This window comes from Antennarius striatus, chromosome 4 (genome assembly GCF_040054535.1).
Source record: "Antennarius striatus isolate MH-2024 chromosome 4, ASM4005453v1, whole genome shotgun sequence".
In the NCBI taxonomy this organism is placed as follows: Eukaryota; Metazoa; Chordata; class Actinopteri; order Lophiiformes; family Antennariidae; genus Antennarius; species Antennarius striatus.
The window spans coordinates 20393911-20416052 of NC_090779.1; the positions used below are offsets into that span (position 1 = coordinate 20393911).

The 22142-nt window shown below is 41.5% G+C and overlaps 1 protein-coding gene across 8 annotated transcripts in view; it reads left to right on the forward strand.

The window, feature by feature from the left end:
- The window catches only part of LOC137593490 (neuronal cell adhesion molecule-like), a 64528-nt gene extending 42627 nt beyond the window's left edge, over positions 1-21901 (forward strand). For 2 of the 8 annotated variants that reach the window (XM_068312220.1, XM_068312221.1), the window contains 29 exons: positions 1270-1449; positions 2808-2913; positions 3496-3689; positions 4009-4131; positions 4421-4591; positions 5129-5185; positions 5985-6096; positions 6197-6381; positions 6541-6675; positions 6793-6936; positions 7042-7153; positions 7237-7403; positions 7745-7892; positions 8075-8199; positions 8481-8510; positions 9235-9336; positions 10127-10324; positions 10611-10681; positions 10897-11122; positions 11220-11335; positions 11413-11617; positions 12129-12251; positions 12590-12766; positions 13703-13762; positions 14002-14121; positions 15353-15508; positions 16138-16269; positions 16944-17022; positions 19666-21901. In XM_068312220.1, coding sequence (XP_068168321.1) covers positions 1359-1449; positions 2808-2913; positions 3496-3689; positions 4009-4131; positions 4421-4591; positions 5129-5185; positions 5985-6096; positions 6197-6381; positions 6541-6675; positions 6793-6936; positions 7042-7153; positions 7237-7403; positions 7745-7892; positions 8075-8199; positions 8481-8510; positions 9235-9336; positions 10127-10324; positions 10611-10681; positions 10897-11122; positions 11220-11335; positions 11413-11617; positions 12129-12251; positions 12590-12766; positions 13703-13762; positions 14002-14121; positions 15353-15508; positions 16138-16269; positions 16944-17022; positions 19666-19912 — 3912 coding nt within the window. In that variant the 5' untranslated portion in view covers positions 1270-1358 and the 3' untranslated portion in view covers positions 19913-21901. The remainder of the gene's footprint in view (positions 1-1269; positions 1450-2807; positions 2914-3495; positions 3690-4008; positions 4132-4420; positions 4592-5128; positions 5186-5984; positions 6097-6196; positions 6382-6540; positions 6676-6792; positions 6937-7041; positions 7154-7236; positions 7404-7744; positions 7893-8074; positions 8200-8480; positions 8511-9234; positions 9337-10126; positions 10325-10610; positions 10682-10896; positions 11123-11219; positions 11336-11412; positions 11618-12128; positions 12252-12589; positions 12767-13702; positions 13763-14001; positions 14122-15352; positions 15509-16137; positions 16270-16943; positions 17023-19665) is intronic. The other 6 variants (XM_068312222.1, XM_068312223.1, XM_068312224.1 and 3 more) reach the window with 6 other exon arrangements.
- Positions 21902-22142: the final 241 nt, after the last annotated feature.

The following is a 22142-nucleotide window of genomic DNA, read 5'->3' on the forward strand; positions in this document are numbered from 1 at the left end:
TGGTCCAACCACAGTGTGATTGGCTGCCGTAGGCGAGCAACATAGATCCTCCCTCGAGAGGTGTGAAGAATGGAAGCCGGGGGCACCAGATGTTAGCCTTGGTCTCTTCCCGTGTTAGCAGACACATCGGCTGGGGGGCCGTTACTGAATCATGACTGTAGGACAGCATTAACAAATACATCAGTTCCCCAAGGAGGAGGGGTGGGGTATGATTGCCTGCCTGTCTAGCCTCTGTTCCTAGACATGCCTTCCATCTCGACTGGACACACACACACACACACACACACACACACACACACACACACACACACACACACACACACACACACACACACACACACACACACACACACCTAATGGCCACACACACCTAATGCATTCACATGATTCTATTTGTAAAGGAACAAGAATTAATATCCCAAAGTTGCTTCCTGAGCACAGATTAAGCTGTGACATTTTAATACTGTTCCGGTGGACGCTTTGGGTAAGACGGTGAGCGGAGGGAGATGAAGGCCGGTCAGGTAGCCTTTGTTGAAAGAGAAAAAAAAACCCTCATCAAATGTTGTATTTGTCACTTTTTCCTATTGATTTGAAAACTTGCAAAATGAACTGCGCACTTTTACATAACGGGAATGAACAATTTAGATAAATGCCAATAAAAGTTAACATTGGACTCATTATCCTGTGATGGTTGGCCACGCTGGTTTGATCCTGACAGTGATTATTTTCATTCCTTAGTTTTGCCAACTTTCATTTTAAGCTGTATCAATATTCAGGTACTGGTGTTTTTCTGATAAGTGGTGCGATTTGGCACAAACAGCTGATAATTATCATTTCACCTTTCTTTTGCAAACAAATGAGCCACCTTGTGTGGACCTAAACGCCCAGTTGACCTGGGAATAGTTGTCCTTTGCTGCTACCCCCCCCCCGTCTTCTCCTTTGGTGTGTCATCTGCCAGCTCATGTGATCGATATGACAGAGAAGTCTAACGGCATCTTGATTAGCCCAGCAAATTAAGTTCATGTTGGTCGTGTCGACCGGTGTTGGGAAGGCATTAGATTTGCCTCCAGCAAATGGCACTGCATGGGAACGGACATTGATCTCTGTCCAGTGGTACAGTATGTGCATCCCTCCCTCCTTTCCTTCCACCAGCTTATGAACAAACACAATGTTGTGATTAATGACCACAGCAACTGGAGGCTTGTTTCGACCCGATCATCTCCGTTCCATCCTCTTACCTCCCCCTTTTCTGTCTTTGTCTTCCTGCAGTTGTGAATGTGCTCGCGTCCTCAGACACTGTGACTGAGCAGAGAGGCGGGGCATCGCTGTAATTCGGTAGACCTTTGCGTCACAGTCCGATGATGGAGAGGAGAAGGATGGACGTAGCGCTGCTGGTGCTGGTCCTGGTCCTGGGCCACCTGGCTGCAGCGCTGGAGGTCCCTCTAGACCGTAAGGGGAACATCCTGCACCCCACAGAACATTCATATTCTAGAGACACAATAAACAATAAAAAGTTTCTGTTATTATGTAAACGAATAAAGTTTTCAGTGCAACTTGTTTTTTGTCTAAAAATGTGCTGAGTATCTTTGGTATTTAAAGTTCATACTTCAATAGTATTTTATAGAAAAAATATTAATAATAAATTAACAGAATTATGAGAGTAATTGTTAATTGAGATGATTACTAATGTTGAGAGTATTATTTGTATGATAGTAGTGGAAGTTGTCTCGTTCTACGTTGTTTAACGGCATCACATTTATTGCTTTCATCTTTTCACTAAATGGCTAATTATTCCTCACATCTGATAAGTCTTCTGTTCACCAGGAGAAAATGAAGAAAAGCCCGTATTGTTCCTCATCCCCTGTGAGGATATCTTGTAACTGAACCCATTAAGAACCCAAAGATATTCACTTTACTATTTAATCGTATGGCAAATGAATAAATCCTCATTTAAAAAAGCAGAACCTGGAGACTGAAGTTGCTAAAAACGATTCTTTCATTAGAATAGTAGCAGATTAGATTTCTGTCCATCAAACTGAGCTCTTATTATAATTACTTTATGTATATTTCTACATATTACTTTTTCCAGATTTCTCTTTTCTGACTTAATTCCAGACCAAACTCTAGATCTGTATGTTGTTTGCTACTTTTGTGTGAAATCTCTTTAGACCTATTTCCACCAACACCTGAAGGCAAACATTTCTTAAATGGAAAAAAGCAATGTCTGAATGAGGAATAATACAGGAAGATGTGCTCGCCACTGACGCCTGACTCTCTTTACTGTCATTATTTCCCTTTGTTGTTTGCTGATTCTTGGGAAAAACACTAAAGTTCTGGAAGGATGTAAGTCTCATATTAGTGTGAACTCACTGCAGAGTATTTGTTTGCAGTTTTTTTTGTGTATTAGAGATCACATATTTTAAGATATGTTTTTGCTTTATGTGTGGGTTCATATATTGCATGCGTTGATCTATTTCTTTCTGTTGTTGTGCATGTGTTATTGCAGTGGTTGAGCAATATTACAAAAAGCATGAGTTCTTATATCATCTGTTTTGTCTTACTCCATTAGTTTTCTCCCCAGTACTCACAGGAATATATTAAACATCAAGATTATTAGAAAAAGTGAAATGTACCTATGAGAGCTGCATGTATTTTTTACTGTTGGCCATGCTGTGAGCTTTTTTCTGTTCGTCAGCAAACGGCTGTCTGGTTGGACTGAGTGCAGCAAACCTGCATGTGTTTGGAAAAGACTTAGCCATGCAGCAAATGTCACCATGGAATAACGCCTGGTTTCTGATCGCCTTTAGTGCCGCAGCCGCCGACGATCACTCATCAGTCGCCTAAGGATTATATCATCGACCCACGAGAGAATATTATAATCCATTGCGAGGCGAAGGGGAATCCTCACCCCAGGTAAGAATGTGTGTGAAGAAGTGTAACTTTGAATTCATGGCACTATGATTATTTCTGTTAAAAACCTCAACAGACAGGAAGGTGCAGGAAGTACATTTTAAAAGCTCTGGTTTATTCCGAGTATATTTTATCTTCTCTCCATTTAATGTACCCATCGCAGTGGTGCCGGTACTGTAAACCCACAAACATTTGTTCTGCTGTACTTGCAAGGAATGTCGTTTTCAAAATACCCTTTTTCAGGCCTCGACCTTTACTTTACCAAAGCATAACCCTGATCCCAAAGCCTGGGTCTTAGAAAACCCCTGAATATCCTTTTGAAGAGGTGCAGGTCCTTTTTTTTATACACAGACCTCCTGGAATTCACTTTAAAGACCATGAAAATGTGAATACATATCTCTTAAGATAAGGTTAAGTTAAAAAAATAAAAAGATCTTAATTGCTATGGCAACTAGTACTGAGAGACTAGTCTGGTTTGGGTCAGGCTCATTTATTTCTGTAACTAAGACCAGCAGACAGGATAGTGATTACATGTGTTAACCTCCATCCAGAACGCTGACGCCGGTTCGATTTTTTGTTCCTCAGTTTCTCCTGGACAAGAAATGGAACCCACTTCGATGTTGACGAGGACCCCAATGTCACCATGAAGCCCAACTCCGGGACCCTCGTGGTGGACATCAACAGGGTGAAGGCTGAACAGTACGAGTGTGTGTACCAGTGTACAGCGAGGAACAGTCACGGCACCGCTGTTTCCAACAATATCGTTGTGCGACAGTCCAGTGAGTGCCCTGTTGTTTAAAACTTTATTCTCATTCCTGCGTATCTCCCATGTTTCTCATATAACAGTTTTTTTCCCTTCTTTTGTGAAATAGAATTTACCTTCTTTGGAAAGATAAAGGTTGCATGTAGGAAGAAGCTTGTTTTTTCTTTTTTTTAATTCGCAGAATGTATAATCTTGCAACTTCTCTGTTCAGACCATGCAGATCAGTATCCTTCCTGTTCATTATCACCTGTGTCATCAGGAGAAGCTCTATATTTAAATATTTCATGTCAAATTCTAAAACTGCTTTGGATGGATCCCTTGTCCAAACATTCCAGGGTCCCCCTTGTGGTCAAAGCAGAAAATCAAGCCAATCGTCGTTCAGGAGGGCGTGTCATTGGTGCTGCCGTGCCGACCCCCTGCTGGCCTGCCTCCACCTATCATATTCTGGATGGACAATTGTGAGCTTTTCAATTATGGGATATGATGTCTCGGCTGCATGCGCGTGCACATATGAGCTCAGGTTTCCTCGCAGTTGAGATGTGTCTGATGTAAAATAATGCTTGTCAGTGATCTTTAAAGTTTAATAGTGTGTTTGGCATTTTAATAATAACATCTCATATTCGTTTAGATTTTAACATAACACAATAACTCTTCATCCATGAAATTAAAGGAACTGACTCTTCAGAAAAAGGCTGCACATAGAGTAGCATATTTAACCACATGGATGGAATCTGCTGTGCTTCTCAGATTTCCAGAAGCTGCCTCAGAGCAGCAGGGTATCCCAGTCCCTGAACGGAGACCTTTACTTCTCTAATGTGCTCCGAGAGGATTCACGGAATGACTACATCTGTTACGCCCGTTTCCCATACACACAAACCATCCAGCAGAAACAACCCATCAGCGTCAAGGTCCTCAACAGTAAGTGTAACTACGTGTGTGTGTGTGTGTGTGTGTGTGTGTGTGTGTGTGTGTGTGTGTGTGTGTGTGTGTGTGTGTGTGTGTGTGTGTGTGTGTGTGTGTGTGTGTGTGTGTGTGTGTGTGTGTGTGTGTGTAAAGTTTAAGGAAGTGAGATGGGCTGGAGGTGAAATGACCCAGCGTGGCTCAAATGACTGGAGTGTGAGATCCACAGAGGCAGTAGCTTATTTGAATTATTATTATCTGCTGGAATGACTTCAGGGGAGGTAAAACATTTCCTGTGACTGATTTCATCCAAGTGCTCCTCGTTCCTTTAAAAAACACATGGAGTCTGAGCTCTGGTGGCGTCTCTTAACATCGGGTTAAGCAGGCGTTTCCGCCGTCGCTCCTCCACACGAGGGCAGACCGTGAGGTTACAGTCGTTTGAGTTTTGAGTCACTTCTGGGTTTTTACTTTTTTTTTCTTTTATGTTTTCAACACATTTTATTTTCATGTGCCTGATCATTTCAGTTTGTGTTTGATTTTTCTGTTGTGTTACAGTGGATGCAATCAATGACACAATGGCCGCTTTTTACAATGACACTGATTTATTTAGGGGTGAGTTGTCGTACCCTCCCCTCCCCTCCACTGCTTACCCTACAACCTGGAGCTCCAAAACTTTTTACCCACTAACACTGTTCCTTCACCCTGGCACCCTGAGGACTTTTGCAAGCTCCTGTTGTGTTTAGGGGTGACCTCTAGCACCCTCTAGTGTCTAACCCTAACATAGAGGATCAGCCTGGAGCCACCGCTCACCCCAAACCTTAAATCAAAGTTAATGCTCTGTCCCTCTGTCATTCCTGCTCTGTCCAATCAAAACCTTTTTGACAACTTCTTCCTATATACTCCTTTAAAGTATGAATGTAATTTTGTTTACTTCTTCTTTGACTCCGTTGGCTGCAACCTTAATGTTCAAAATCACTCTTTTCCTGCCGTCACAATCCCTCATTGCTCCATTTTTGTCCCTTTTTCTGCACAACACAACACATTACCTGACATGAATGAAGCAGCTTGATCATCATAACCATCATCACCATAAAGATTTGTTCATACTTGTTTTTATTTGCTAGTTTAACACATGACCAGTTTAGATGCAGATCCTCACATCTGATTCTCAGTTCTATAGAAGCATCACATTTAAGTGTTTATTATAACCCCAGAGGACAGAAGGCTGTGTAATTAAAAACAACATGACCATAATTTTTACACCTAACCATAAAATCTTAGCACTGTGGTCTGTACTGAAATAGTTTAGTGCCTGAATATGCACACATTTTAGAGGAGAGGTTTCATTACTGTGAAGGGCCTGGATCTTTGTTGGTAATAATTTTCATCATCAATCTGTGTGTTACTACAGAAGACCCAGCAGATGAGAGGAAGCCAACATTCCTCATCCCATCTGGCCCCTTCAGTTCCAAGACAGTGTTGAGAGGGCAGGTGCTGGAGATGGAGTGCATTGCTGAAGGGCTGTAAGTGAAAAAAAAAAAAAGCGTCCTGAAAGGCTCAAGTGCCCACCTGCTCAAGGTTTACCACCGTGCTCTATCTTTTTTTCTCTTTCTTTCATTCCAGGCCCACTCCTGAAATCTCCTGGACCAAAGTGAGCGGTGATCTCCCAACTAAGCGCACATCTTTTCTGCATCACCAGCGGGCCCTTCGTATTGTGAACGTATCAGAGTCAGACGCGGGAGATTACCGCTGCGTGGCCCGGAATCAGATGGGCATGGTGCACCACACCATTCACGTCACGGTCAAAGGTGCGTCCATTATCATGCTGTTTGCTCGACGTGTGTTTGTGCGATCACTCTTTATCCGTCTCTTCATCCGCCACGCATGTTCTAGTTGATTTATGCACCGATTCCAACAGTGAGTTCAGTAATTAATTCTCCAGCATCCTGTTATACTTCTATTTTCAGCTGCCCCGTATTGGATCACTGGCCCCCCCAGGAACCTTGTTCTAGCTCCAAGAGAGAACGGTGTGCTGACCTGCAGGGCCAGTGGCACGCCCAAGCCCTCCATCACCTGGGCCATGAATGGCATCCCCATAGAGAGTGAGTGCAAGCTGTTCATTTCACATTTGAGACACGGTTTGCTGCAACATATTTGTTTTGCAACCTCAGCAAGACCCAGCCAAAGTTCCATCTATAAGCCTCATTATCCATGAACAGATTCTCCACAGGATCCCAGCAGAAAGGTGGAGGACGACACCATCATCTTTGCTGACGTGCAGATCGGATCCAGTGCCGTCTACCAGTGTAATGTCTCCAACAACTACGGCTACCTCATGTCCAACGCCTTCATCAATGTGCTCTGTAAGCATCATAAGACCCATTTGCATGACGACGCTGTTTTCCACACACACTCACTGATTTCTGGAGAGTAATAACTTGGCAACGATTGCTGCCGTGTCACTGCAGCGGAGCCGCCCAGGGTGCTGACGGCAAGCAACAAAGTCTACCAGGTCATCAAAAATCACCGAGCTCTGATAGACTGTTCTTCCTTTGGGTCACCCATCCCTGAAATTACATGGTGAGTTAATAAAGCTTGAGCAGAAGGCCGTGTGTTGTGTCGTTCCTCTCTAAAAGCTCATCGCAGATGCCTCTCTGTCTTAGGTTCAAAGAAACCCGCACCAGCACTCTTGATGGATATCCTTACATCATTCATGACAACGGCACTTTAGTGATAGATGGAGCTCAAGCAAATAACAGTGGCAAATACACCTGCGTGGCCACGAACATCTTCGGTATCTATGAGAATCACGTCTACCTGGAGGTCAAAGGTGAGAGAGGAGCTTAATATTGAAATATTATTGAAATTATAAGACATAGAATGGATACAGTTGATACAGCTTCTTAAAGACACACAAAAAAATGTGTTGTTCTGTTCATAAGAAATGTCTAAACAAGATTTAAGTTCATTAACAACACAACAAAAATGACATCTTGGTAAATCCTCTGGGTGAAATCTATTCACTAATATTGTGGTGACCGCTGATGGAGATTAGATGATTTCTCCTCTTGTGTAAGAACATTTTTGTCAAATAGTTGGTCTTTTATTTCAAAAATTAAGGCTGGTTTTATAATTATTTTATCAACCACATCCATACTTTCCTCCCATCAGAGTCGACCCGGATCGTGAAGCAGCCAGAGTACAAAGAGGTCCGGAGGGGCAGGTCTGCTGTGTTTGAGTGTAAGGTGATTCACGACCCCTCGCTCATCCCCACAATGACCTGGCTCAAAGACGGCGGAGAGCTGCCAGACGATGAGAGGTGAGGCGTGGATGAGGGGTCAGAGCTCTCATCGACTGGATGCTGTCTCTCCATGACAGCATCCAGTCGATATCTAATATGTTGACGAAATTGCACCTTTGGGTATTTCATTGTATATTTATGCTTTTAAATGACGCTCTTAAATACCTGCGTGGATGCCTTCTTTTTTTTTTTTTTTACAGATTGATTGTAGACTCTGATAGCCTCACTATCACCGATGTGACGGAGAGCGATGCGGGAGTTTACACCTGCATCATGAACACCACCCTGGACCAGGATTCTGCTAGCGCTGAGCTCACTGTTGTCGGTAAGTCCGGTTCTACAGGATCTCAATGTCTTCTGACTCATAAAATTACCTCACAAACGATTGACGTGTCCACTAACTTGCACAACAGATCACCTTTCAGCCAATTCAAAGTTAACGGCTGGAGTGTCCACTTAGAGGTGCTGTGCAGCCAGCTGTGTTTCATCTTGACAGCCGCGTGATGATTTGATTGTTACCTTCTCAATATGCCAGATAATCTTTGTTTTATTATGGCCGGCTGACCGCTAAACTCAGTGTTTTACTCCCGCCCTCCTTCCTGCCAGAGGCCACGCCGACACCAGCTGTTGTCTACGGTAAACCTGCGGCGCCCAGATGCGCTCCGCTGACATGGGCTTGTGCTGTTTGTTTGGCTGTTCCTGTCAAGCATGTTGTGGCCTGAAGATTTGGTTTTTTGACAATCATAATGCTTTTTTTTTTTTAAATGTCTGTTTGCTTTACCTCTTTTGTATCTTCAAGGTGTTTTCTTTCCATGTGTTTCTTTTTAAATGAATTGCATTTGTTACGTCTTTTGCAAACAAAATGAATCCATTAAGCCACTGTTGCAGACATTACTCATTTAGTCAAAGTGAAGCGATTTCCATTCAAACTTGATTGCAAAGTTAATACATGAAGCAGATGTTTTCTCATTTGTACGTGTTGGGATCTTTTTAACAATCTCCTCATCACTTATTTATTCCAAGCATGTGTTCCACTTTACCATCCCAATTTCTAAACACTAGCTTCAATTTAGCCTCTCTAGTGAGCCTTAGACTATTTCATGCAGACTGATTATGGAGAATGCTCGCTTGAGGATCTGTCATTTCATATGCATGATACAGTGTCTGCATGTGTATCATAGGACAAATGGCATTTAGTATAAACTGAGAAGAAATAGAATAACTCAAAGATGTGCTTAGTTAAACCTTCTTATCATGGATCATGATTGCAGGAGCTACGTGTTCTCTTTTGCCTCATGTTCTCATGACATTAGACTTTCATAACTGCTAATTGTACGTTGATGTGCTGTTTCTCCGTCAGAGCAACCCGACCCCCCGACTGACCTCGAGCTGACAGACCAGAAAAAGAAGAGCGTTCAGCTCACATGGACCCCTGGGGACGAGCATAACAGTCCTATTCAGAGTAGGTCTGAAGTATTATGCATGCGTCTGTGTGCATGCATGAGTTGACCGGACTTAAATTCCGTCTTGAAGAAAAGAATGTCTCTACTGAGCATCACTGGATGTCTGCTTTAATCAGTTATGTCTTCAGTATTTGCTTGAAACCGTCATGAGCAAATGAGGATATGTGAAAAAAATTAGAATAAACTCTGATACCAGAGTCACCATAATTACAATCTTGTCAGTATATATATATATATACAGTATATAGTATATATATACAGTATATATATACAGTATATATATATACAGTATATATACAGTATATATACAGTATATATATATATATATATATATATATATATATATATATATATATATATATATATATATATATATATAATATATAAGATGTGTCATATCACCAGATCGCCAGATCAAACAGATCAGAAAGAGTTTCCAGTGACATTTAACAGCAGCTGAAGAAATATGAGGACAAATTTTAGCTGCGTTAAAAATAACGAACCATCCAGAGAAATCTCTCAAATCACTGCTGCATCATAATTTGCTTCTCCCGTCTGTTAGTCGATGCAGTTCGGTGCACCAATCATTTTCTGACAACATGGATAATTCCCTCATTTCCCTGAGGGCTGAAATCATTACCTGAGGTAGCACATGTGGACATATTTTGGATATTGAGTTACAGTATCCTTAAAAAATGTCAGCACGTTCACTGCAGTTCTACAAATAAAGTCTGATGGTGCAAAAGGTGTTCAGTTTTATGAAATGTGTCTACTCTCTGTTTTACGTAGAATTTCTGATCCAGTATGAGGATTCTCTGCACCACCGCAACCAATGGCATAATCTCACTGAGGTCTCCGGAACCAAGACGACAGCTCACCTCAAGCTGTCGCCCTACGTCCACTACACCTTCAGAGTGGTAGCCATCAACGCCTTTGGTTTCAGCAACCCCAGTTCAACCTCCAGACTGTTCAAGACTGAGGCCGCAGGTACGAATCCCTTCGGCCTCAGCCCTTCGATTGTTCTTGATTTGCAAAGTAATTCAGTGTATTAAATCAGAAATGTTTCAGAAATTAGAATTTTTTTTATTGAATTACTTAAATGTTTGGATATTATGATTTCTTAAGTGATTTTAAGTGAGCTAATCGTTTTGCATAACCCTCAGTTCTGAAGGACACTTTGGAGCCTCAGTCAAAGGATTTCCTTGAGATGATGCTTGATTTGGTTTGAAATTTTATGTTTGTTTGTTGTTGTTGTTGTTGTTGTTTTTTATAGCTCCAGATGAAAATCCAACAGGTGTACATGGTTTTGGAACAGAACATGATAATCTTGTTATCTCATGGAAGGTAAGAAAGGTTTATGCATTATTTTATTTTATTTTTTATTTTTTCATTTTAATAATTTTATTTAGATATTCTTATATTTTTTTCTTAATTGTATGTCATTTTATTTTATTTAAAATTATTTTATTTTATTTTATGTAAAAATCAGTACACACATGAACACCCTTTGACTAAAAAATATTGAGAGCTAAACCAGGTTACATTTCTGCTCTCTGCAGCCCCTCTCAGCCCTCCAGTCTAATGGGCCAGGGCTTCACTATAAAGTGATGTGGAGGCAGAAGTCGGTGGACAGCGATTGGACCACAGTGACTGTTGCTAATAAGTCGAAGTTTGTTGTGTCTGGAACGCCCACATTTGTTCCGTACGAGCTAAAAGTTCAGGCGGTGAACGACCACGGAGCTGGACCTGAGCCGGCGATCGCCCACGGCTACTCAGGAGAGGACTGTGAGTTCCACCAGCATTTTAAGACCCTCTAAAGATACTTTATGCACAAAGATCTATTAACTTGCCGTCGTGTTGTGCACCTCGTCTGTTGTGACAGTACCACTTGCCGCTCCGGAACACATGCAGGTCATTGTGCTGAACAGCACCGTGGCAGAGGTCCACTGGGAGCCTTTGCCCTCCAAGTTCATACGAGGACACCTGAAAGGTTATAAGGTACAGAACATGAGGCCACATTTTTGTACCATGTGTATCAGGCATAATCACCCTAACACTGTCCCTACACTTTCCAGGTATACTACTGGAGAGAGCGCAGCCTCCACAAACACAACCCCCACCATGCGGAGAAGCAGATCCTCACTTTCAGTGGGAACCACAGCCGTGGCATTCTGCCCGGTCTGCACCCCTTCAGCGCCTACCTGTTCAATGTCAGGGTCTTTAATGGCAAGGGAGAGGGGCCCCCCAGCCCCACTCGGCAGTTTGAGACACCTGAAGGAGGTAGGAGAAGGAATTACTAGTTTACTAAATTGAGCTTTTATTCACAGCATTTCACTTTATAGTCTGATGTTAGCAACAAGCATCGTCTTTAATGTCCTCTCCTCCCGACGTCACAGTTGGAAAGTTTGTGAATATTTGCACAAATAAAATTCACAGTTATTAAAATGAAAAGTGGTAATGTAAATTTTTATATTGGTTTAGATATGCAGTAAAATTGTTTGTTGTTGTTGCTGTTCAAGTACATTAAGCCTTAAACTCCCCACTAAAACTGTTCTTTTATTAATTTATGAATCCAGAGAGAATCTATGAATATGTTAATATTTTTAATTTAAAAACTTTAAATGTTGCTATATGACTTTGTGATTACTGCATGAGGAACATGATTCATCACAATTTAGATCCTAACAACTAAATTATTTATGAGTAAACACACAACATTTTTAAATTGAGGGAATTTGGCTTCATTTTGGTAATCTTTTATACGAGTTTATAATCCATGTGTTGTGTGCAGTTCCGGGGGCTCCTACTTCCCTGATTGTCACTGAACTCAACCTGGACTCTCTGACCCTTGAATGGAATCCTCCTCATGCCCATAATGGACGCATCACCGGTTACACCCTCAAGTATCAGCCAGGTGAGTCTGTCCTTTCTGAAGTTTGGAGTTTTTTTTGTCCTTTTTTGTCGCGTGTTGTATCGTCATCCCCTTCAGACTCTTCAGATTACAATACAAAATAAAAATAAACGTAGGTTTAATACAGTTTAAACACATTTCTTTTTGCATAAATTATGACCTAAATTAACAAATCCCCTTTTGTCACCTTCCATTTCTGAACCCCCCGCCTCTTAATTCTTCCATTTCCACCTGTTCCATTGTTGGCATTCCAACTTTAAAAACTCTATTCCACTTGCCTCACCACTTTCCAATCACCATCCCATCCCACTGCTCTTGTCACCCACCCTCCACCCTTGTAGTCAATAACTCCAATGAGCTGGGCCCAGTGGAGGAGGTGGAACTGCCCGCCAATGAGACCTCATTCATTCTGTCCAACCTCAAGTACAGCACGCGCTACAAGTTTTATTTGAATGCGAAAACAATCAGGGGAGCGGGCCCGGCCGTTTCTCAGGAGGCCGTCACCATCGTGGATGAAGGTAAGTCGGCAAATGCAGACGAGTGAAAGTAGATACCACTGGAAACAAGTAAATGAATTTCTTCATCCTGTTTACAGATTAAGGAAGTAAATCGTTAAAATAAAAAATTGATCAATGAAAGAAATTTGTCAGCTGCAGCTCTGCTATCGAGTCAGAACGACAGCATGCGTTTTGTGTTTGTGAAACATTCCTTCATGTGCTATTTGCAGCATATTGCAATCTGTTCCATTGCATTATCTTTTGCACAGCATGATGTGCAATACCTGTCAAATGGTCAGACGGCAGGACAGTGTGTGTGTGTTTGTGTGTGTGTGTGAACGTTTGACCGATACTGCGCCTGAGCTCTTCATCCATGTCCTTTTTTAGTGGAACATGAGTGTGATCCAGGGTCACTGTTACACAAGGTGACCTCCGCTGTTATGAAACCTCAGACCGATCATCTCTTGCATTACACGGCATGAAGAAACATGTGTTTCTCTAAATGTTATGTACTTGTGACGCAGATTGTGTGTGTCTGTTCTTTTGTTTTTCTACGTCTTCTTTCCTCCTACAAGCTCTAATACCGCCGTTTGATGTAGATGTGGGCGCAGGTACCAGTAGTATCCAGCCATGTTTTACAGATGCAGCCCCTAGCTTTAAAACACACTGCGAGCATGCGCTCCTCATCTTTGAGTTATTTCTTCCGATCAGATTCCGTCTCCCGGTTCCAAGCCACATAGATAAAGATGCTACGTGACGTGTGCCTTTTTAATGTCCACAGCTGTGGCTGCTGATAATGCATCCCGCCGCATGCGTGCAAGAGTTTGCTTGGCATGCCGATGAATTGTGCGCACTGTGAATAATCACTGTGGCGTCGTCTCTGCCTGCATCGCTGTGTGTGTCTTGTGTCTTGTGTGTGTTGCGGTCTTTACCTACCCCTCTCCCTGTTGTTTACAGGAACCACCCAAATCTCTCATCCCATTGCACGGCCTCCTCCACGCCGTCCGCCCCACCAGGGTACAGACGCTGCTGTCATCTCAGCACATTACCTGTCTGATTTTGTTGAAATGAGCTTCTGCTTGTTGGTTTAGTGTCCTGATTTGAAATTGCTTGAAATCTTCTGAGGCCATTCAGTGACGCTAAGACTAGTTAATAAGAATATAATTCTATCAAAGTGGTTCTTTAGCAGTTATTAGACTGTCTTTTTGACCAGCAGGCTTCTCTCTTAATGGTTGTCTTTTCTCCTGTGTGCTCAGCGCCGCCCCCGAGTCCTTTTGGAAATGTTAGCTCCTCGATTGAAGAGGATGGGGCCCTGATCAGTTGGGAGTACTGGGGGCCGGAGAAAAATGTTTATGTAGAATACAAAAACCAAAACAGTAAGAAATCACTCCTATATATTTTTTTATTAGTTCCACACATAGGCAGGCAGGATATCCCTACTTCATGATTGGTTTGTGCAGGTGAATAGAAATTTTGGCACGCCCCGCCGATGGCAGCTTCTGCCAGTATGGACCCAGATGTATTAAACAAGACTGTCTGTGATTGGATTGATAATAAACCAGTCCTGGGATTTACTGGAATCACATACATCTCCCATGATAGTCTTGCTGGATCATATGTAGACAAACATCATAAAAGCAACACAAATATTCTTGTTATGCCAAAATGAATTCCACTGAAGTGTTCTCCATGATTTTACCCACCTGCAGTGAGGATGAACAACAGTGTGACTCTTTCACGCCTAGCCTTCAACACAGTCAATTAGGGATTATCATAATCATAGATCCCAGTAATTAAGAGAGTGTTATCATCAAAAATACCATCTTGTGATTATCACTCAAAGACATTTGGTATCTGGTTCATCACCACATGTATAATTTATGGTGGCCCGGAGGGATAAATATGCTGCAACCTAAGAGACCACATGCAAATGGAAATAAACGCAAATGATGAAAATAACTCAATCAGTGTTTTGGCTTGCACTGAGCTGAATATTAAAGTCAGCATGTTCACAGTGACAAAGCTAATGTTCTAATTTTTTAACAAAACATGGTATTCACCACGCTCATTAGCGTTGTTGTCACATGTGCAAACAAAATACTAGAAAAAACACTTAAAACAGATGGAGCTGAAAAATCAGGACATCACCGAGCTAAGAGTGGTTCGTCCTCTTAGTGCCATGAATGTGAGTAAAATGACTGACTGATGATCCGTAGTGTCAATGGAGATGTTTCAGTTTGGGTCTGACCCAACAGTAGAACCAATTTAAAGATAATGACGGCAGTAAAAACAGGAAGTATCTCTTGTCATTTTCTTCCTGTCCCGTCAAGCTCACAGTTTTCTGTATTCATACTTCCTCATGTCGCAGCCTGTCTTCGAAATGCTGCTTGTATCACCAAGTTAGCTTTTTCTTAAGTTGCAATGCATCAAACTTCCAGGGCCACTATAATAATTCATCCAGACATCACTCGATTAGAGATTATATAAATCTGATGTAGACTCCATTTCCTGCAGTCTAATCTCATGTCATTAGTAACAATGATGTCATGACCTCCATGACCTCCAGTTGCAGTCTTCTCCCTCAAACGTCCCTCTCTTCATGAACAGGTGAAGAGGAGTGGCAGAAAGAGCTGGTGAACGGCTCTCAGAACGTAATGCTGAAGGGCTTAAAGGGGGGCCTCTCCTATAGGGTGCGTTTGGTGGCCAGAGGTCACCACGACCAGCCGCTCCACCTCTCTGAGGAGCTAGTGGTCACTGTCCCAGGTGAGGCAGTTCCTGGGCGGGCGTTCGCCACTGCCCTGGTCCGGCTTGGCCTTGCGCTGTGTAGTGTGTAGAATGTGTAGTACTCTGTGCAGAAGTGTGATGATGACCCGGTCTGGCATGGGGTCAACAGACGTGGCGGTGACTCCGTGTGCCAGGCATGTGCTGTAGTCGTATAGAATCAGTGTTTAGCAGCGTGAAGAAGTGGTATCACCCTCATTTGAGTGTAATATGTGTAATGTATGTCCCGCACAGTCAACATGTGTGTTCAGTGTGTGTTTGTGTGTAGTCTGTGTGTACCGTTTATCTGTTTGTCTGTGTGTATTCTCCCTACATTGTGCACTAATGCGGTTTCAATAATGCGCTCAAGGTGTCTTTAGCTTAAGCTCAGCAGATTTCTAACTCGCATTAACATGACACGTTTTTTGCATTACAATAATCATTCATGATCCACTCATGAAGTGAAACCTCTAACAAGAACATGCTAAGAGCATGGCTTCTTACTGTGATTACATGTTTGTCTTAACACATTTAATACCAACGGATGACGGTTCCTAGCTTTTCCTGCCCAGTGGGGAAAGTTAATTTATTTAAATGATAAATTCTAAGTGTTCTTCCTCTCCTCTGGACAGCGGTGGCGAGCAGACAGGTCGACATCGCCACTCAGGGTTGGTTCATCGGCCTCATGTGTGCCATTGCTCTGCTCATCCTGATCCTCCTCATTATCTGCTTCATCCAGAGGAATAAGGGAGGGAAATACCCCGGTGAGTGGAGGTTAAAAGCCACAGTCTTCTATTAAATTAATGTGTGTAATATATCAGAATAAAGTTGAGCTGTTTTTAGTAAGTTGGGGTTTATTCCATGAACATAGTCTCTCTCAGTCACAGACTTACTAATCCTGACCTGGGTGAGTCACGATTCAGCATCTCTGTGATCTGTTTGTGGTAACACCGCGTCTGAAGAGCAAAAATGTTATCAATATGTTCCAAAATGTCTTCAAAAACACCTAAATATCAGGAACGTTTTGAAGTCAAAGTCACTGTGAAGGATGCACCGATGCTCCCAAACCTCCGATCGGTCCAGAATGCCCCACTACCACCGCCACCACATTCTGCACCTTGGTTGTGTGTGTGTGTGTGTGGGCGGGTGTTTTCTGTAGTGATATAAAACCATAGATGTTGCATCCGAGTCCGAGGAAGTTCTGCTGTGGACATAAAAGGCAGCTGAGAAGCGTTCCCTATTATTCTGGCGCGGTCCAGCGTGTGTCACGGCCAAACTGGTTGGCAGACATTTTAAACAGTCGTTTGAAGCAGTCGGAGGTTAATGGAGCGGCTGTATTGCAGTATACTGAAGCCATCCCATAATGAATGAGTAGAATAATACACACGTGCCTTTTGTCTAATTTTTTGTCTAAAACTGTGTATTTATGTCTCACCAGTCAAAGAGAAGGAGGACGCTCACACTGACCCAGAGTTTCAGCCTATGAAAGATGATGACTGTACTTTTGGGGAATACAGGTGAGAGAAAGTGCCCCAGAGCCCATTTTTACCCATCAACCCCTGCCCCTGCCCCGTCCCCTGCTTTCTACCCAGATCTTTTATCTCACACGGGGGTTGGAGCTCCACATTCCCACTCTGTTCTCCACCTATACGTCTGACCGACAACTGACCCAGGATCACCACCAACAGAAACAAGAAGAAATTAAAATGTCCGGCGTCTGAACTTCTACCACCATGAAGCACAACGTTTTTCTTCAGGATTCTTGGATAAGATATTTGTTGGACTCTTTTGTGCGTCTGTGTTTTCGTGAATCATTTAAGAAACTGGTTTCTTCAGGTACAGATCTTTACGTAAGACTTTCAGGAGAAGAACACATAACTTTGACCCATTTTCAACACTCTAAACTGACCTTAAGTGTTCCAAATAATAAGCTAAATATATACATCCTGTGTACAGTATACATAGTACCTTGCTTAGTGTATTGCTACATGGAAAATCTCTGAAATGATTCTCAGTCTTTTGCAGCATTTAGCCAGCTCTGCTTGTCGGCATCCTCTCTAGGCTGCTTTTCCAATTGCACGCAAAAGGAAGAAAAATGAAGCACTTTACTTCTGTATAGCTAATGTTTTAAATAATGATTTTTTTATAGGTCACTTTATAAGATGGTCTTTGTTCTATATTTTGTATTCCTTTTTGTATTATGTGCTGTATACATAAATCTGTTTACGCTGTGACACACATGCACTCACACACACACACACACACACACACACACACACACACACACACACACACACACACACACACACATGCGTACAGTCATACATACAGCATATATAGTTATTGATATGCATGGTGTGAATATCTGATGGGATATATGATTCTATCTTTAAGCAATGATGTGTTCAATGGAATTATTGTTCATATACTGTATATTCATATATAGATATATATAGAATTGAGATGCATATGGATCTTATATGAAATCATCAGCATGTTTCAGAGAAACAATCAGTGTAAAAGTGCCGGTCAATGCTGCTTAGAACAGTTAGCCATTTGTCAACAGTGAGGCTGGTGATAGTCTAACCGCTGCTTTCTGCAGCTTGTTTTTGTCCCTCTGCTTAAAACTTTTATTCTCTCTGGAGTAAAACCACATGACTTGACAATGGGCAGCCCAAAAGGTTGTTAAACAGGTTCATATATTGTTTCGATTCGGTCATTCATTTAGAGAAGGATCAGGTGAAAAAATTCTTCTTGGATATCCATTTATAATGGGACCTTGTTGGTGTTGTTGGTGTTCCTGGTGTCTCACGACTCCTGACTTCTGAGCTATGGGTCTTTTTTGCATTCAGCAAAAGAAATTTTTCTGTGGAGGAAAAAAAAAGGCATGAATGTGAAATGACAATTTAAAAAGACTTACAGGATTCTTTTAATGTCATCATTTCTCTACAATGATGACATTGCCCACTCTAGAATCTGAAAATGAAGTCTCTAGGCAGAATATTGGATATTGAATGAATGGTGAATAATAAGTGAATAAATGTAGGGCCTTTCTACCCTGTTTGACTTTATGTTTAGGGTGAAATTATTTCATTAAGTGCAAAATTTCTGAACTGATGAAATTCAAAAATAGCAAATGCCTGACTGAGCAAATTTTGGGTTGTTCCCATACATAAAGAACATTTTCAGCTGGATGGACCAGCAGATATGTGGGCAGAGCAGTGGCTTTAAGTACTGCTGAGCTGCATGCCGAAGAAGGATGTGTAGAATATCACCGTCCTTTCAAATGTCTCCAGTGGACTTTTATTTCAAATAAACAAAAGTGAACAAGTCACAGGGCAAAAGTAAATAAATATTATAGAGCCTATGTGAGCGTACTCTTTAAACCTGACAGTATGTCAATAAAGGCATGACTTCACACAGTCATTGTTGTTTGACTGCAGGAGAGTAGAGTTTAAGTTCAGATCACACATGGCGCTTGGTTGTTCGTGAAAGGGTTGTTGTGTTGTGTGGATCTCAGCTGGATCGCCTCTTCAAGTTTTAGGTCTGAGGACAGGTAAGGGTGATCATTTCACATTGATGTTCATGTATGTGGAATGTTTTTTGAGTATCTGATATCCAAAGAAAAGTTTCTTTGCAGACATGTCATGCATTGTTACTTACTTGTGATTTTTTTTTTCTTATCATGCTTGCTTCAGGGGATGTTTGGCTGAAATCTTGCTTTACAAGTTTTAACCACATCATTGCCTTGGTTTTTCATCACTTCTGTCTCAGGATGGGGAGGGTATCCCTTTTGTTGTCCAAACAACACATTCACCACTTCATATTTGGTTTCAGGGGGAATTTTAGCAGGTTACGATTGCTTGAGCTCTGTTCCCCTGTTGCCTGATGGAAACCAACTAATCATTCATTGCTGCCATTTTTTAGACATGGAGCAAATTTGAACATGCTTCCTGTACAGTTGGCAGAAATGTTCACGGTCACTCCCTATGGAAAGGTGCTGACTGAAAAACCAAGACCTAAAGAAGCAACCCATTTTTAATTCGGTCAAAAGAATATCAGTTTAATGCTCCATCTAAAAAAAGTGATCACTATTCTCCTTGTTGCATTTGTCACGTCATCTCACCTGTAACACCTTGCATGTTATTTTTTTCCTTCAGTGACAATGAAGACCATAAACCGTTAAAAGGGAGCCGCACGCCGTCTAGCGGGACAGTTAAGAGGGACGACAGTGACGACAGTTTAGTTGACTACGGGGAAGGAGGAGACGGTCAGTTCAACGAGGATGGCTCGTTTATCGGCCAGTATAGTGGAAAGAGTGCCAGCAGGGACACTGCCGAGGGCCACGAGAGCTCGGAGGCCCCGTCCCCTACAAATGCCATGAACTCCTTGAACTCATTTGTGTAGCCTAGCAGGACGACGTGAGGCGGCGCACTGACTGCTCGACCCCCACAGCTCTCTCCAGAGCCCCGTTCCAACACTGCATGGCTTCATCTTCATCCCCAGCACCGCACAGAACACACAAAATTAAGTTACATATCCGAGCCTTGGAAGTGTTTGTGGAGAGACTTTGTGCTCATGATGTCATATCTCATGTAGAATTTAAGAATGAAACAGGAAGTAGCTCAACCTGACGTTTTGATTTGGATGATGCACAGAATACCTGATATGACATAAATCCATATAATAATTAACACTTTGATATTAACAAGTGTTGTATTCTTACCACAAACCTCGTATGGACTATGCAGTGCTCATCTGAACTATACTTGTTTGTTGTTGTTTTTTTATTGAGTATTTTATTATCTACTATGTTCAAATAGTAATCTCTGTCTACAGTAAATGTTTTGTACCTTCATGTATTTTCTCCAACACAGAAGCCTGTAAGAATCTGTATAAATTCAACTATCTGAATTTATACATCCCCATCTGTTACTGCTTCATTGTGAATGATCACTGCACCCGCGCTGAAAGGGAACCGAAATGCTGCATGGCATGTCATGTGACCTCACGACCTCTGTGTCGCATGTGACCTTGTCTCATTCAGTTTTGATCTGAAGACCAGCAGGGAAGTGCTGAGGGTGTAACAGCTTGTTCTCAGTTCTTGCCATGCTCCTTCTAAAGCAGTGCCTTTTGCTGAAAACAACGCTTCAGGTGTGAAGCCTCTCCCCGCGGTTCAGGGTCGAGAGCAGAGAAGGTAGCACGGCTGCAGGGGTCGCATCCCCAGGATGGATAACGCAAGCTTGAGAGGAGGAATGTGTGGCGGGAGCAATCATTTGTAAACCTGGCATAATTTTTTTCTTAAAAGCACCTCCCATTGCCTTAAGACACAGGACTGACTTTTGCCCAAGAAGCTAAAAACACAAAACACAATCAAACCCGTAGCTGTTAGCATTTTAGAAGTCACATTGTACAACACCCGATTGTATGGCAATGTATGAATGTATCTCTCTGAGTGTAAGCATGTGTGTGTGTGTGTGTGTGTGTGTGTGTGTGTGTGTGTGTGTGTGTGTGTGTGTTTGTGTGTGCTGATACAGTACATTAAATTACCATTAGGCTGAAATTATTCATGTGTACTAACTGAACTTGAGGGCTTTTGGATGGAATCAAGATTTTTTTTCTCTTAACTTGCATCAAGTTTTTTTTTTAAGACATGTAGAATATTTGTTGAATTTGTAAATATGTTATTTGATTGTACAGGAACAAAGCAGCGTGTAAGGCAGCCGAAGAGGCTGTGCATGATATGATTTAACTTGTTGATAGGACTGTATTAAGTATAGAGAACTTGTTGAGAATATATATAGTATATATATATATATATATATATACTATATATATATATATATATATATATATATATATATATATACTGTATATATAATCATTTTCTTTCTTGCTGTGCACAGTGTACATTGTACTGTAACTAACTGAACTAACTGAGATGCATATAAAATTATAAAATTCTGATTGTTTTCTGATTTCCTTATCAGTGTGTTACTTTGGTATTGTCCAGGAATATGCAGTATACAAAGACAATAATAACCGCTGACAATTCTATTGTCCTCATTTATATTGTTTCTAAACAGTTCCATTAAACTGCTAAAAATGTTCCTTTTTCACTGCTATTATTGCAAACACTAACAGATTCTTTTCGTCATCTCCTTTTAAAATATGAAGTTCACCCTATTGGAAAAACAATGAATGAATAAATAATTACTTTAATGTAGACTCTTAACTCAGAATGGCATTGTGCTGTTTGGAAATGAGTGAGGTGCTGAATGATTCAGTGAGTCATGAAACCCCTGTTTTTCAGTCGGTGTATGCTTATTGGTACATTATGTAACCATGAATGATTCATTACATGAGGAAAATTATATCACATAATAACAGACAGCTCTACACCTCTATAAATAAGGGAAGAATAAAAATTTGTACCTTTACTGCATGTGCTCATGTGTTGTGTATAGTCAGCTTCTTTGCTCCAGTAAAAGTATCAATGCAAGAATTTAAAAATTAATAGCAAAAGCTCTGTAAAGGACATGTGGCTTAAATAAATACCCAGAAATTAAAATATCTATGACTGACATAATGGCATACATGTAATAGGAGCTGTTAATGGAGACGCAGGATTTTTAGT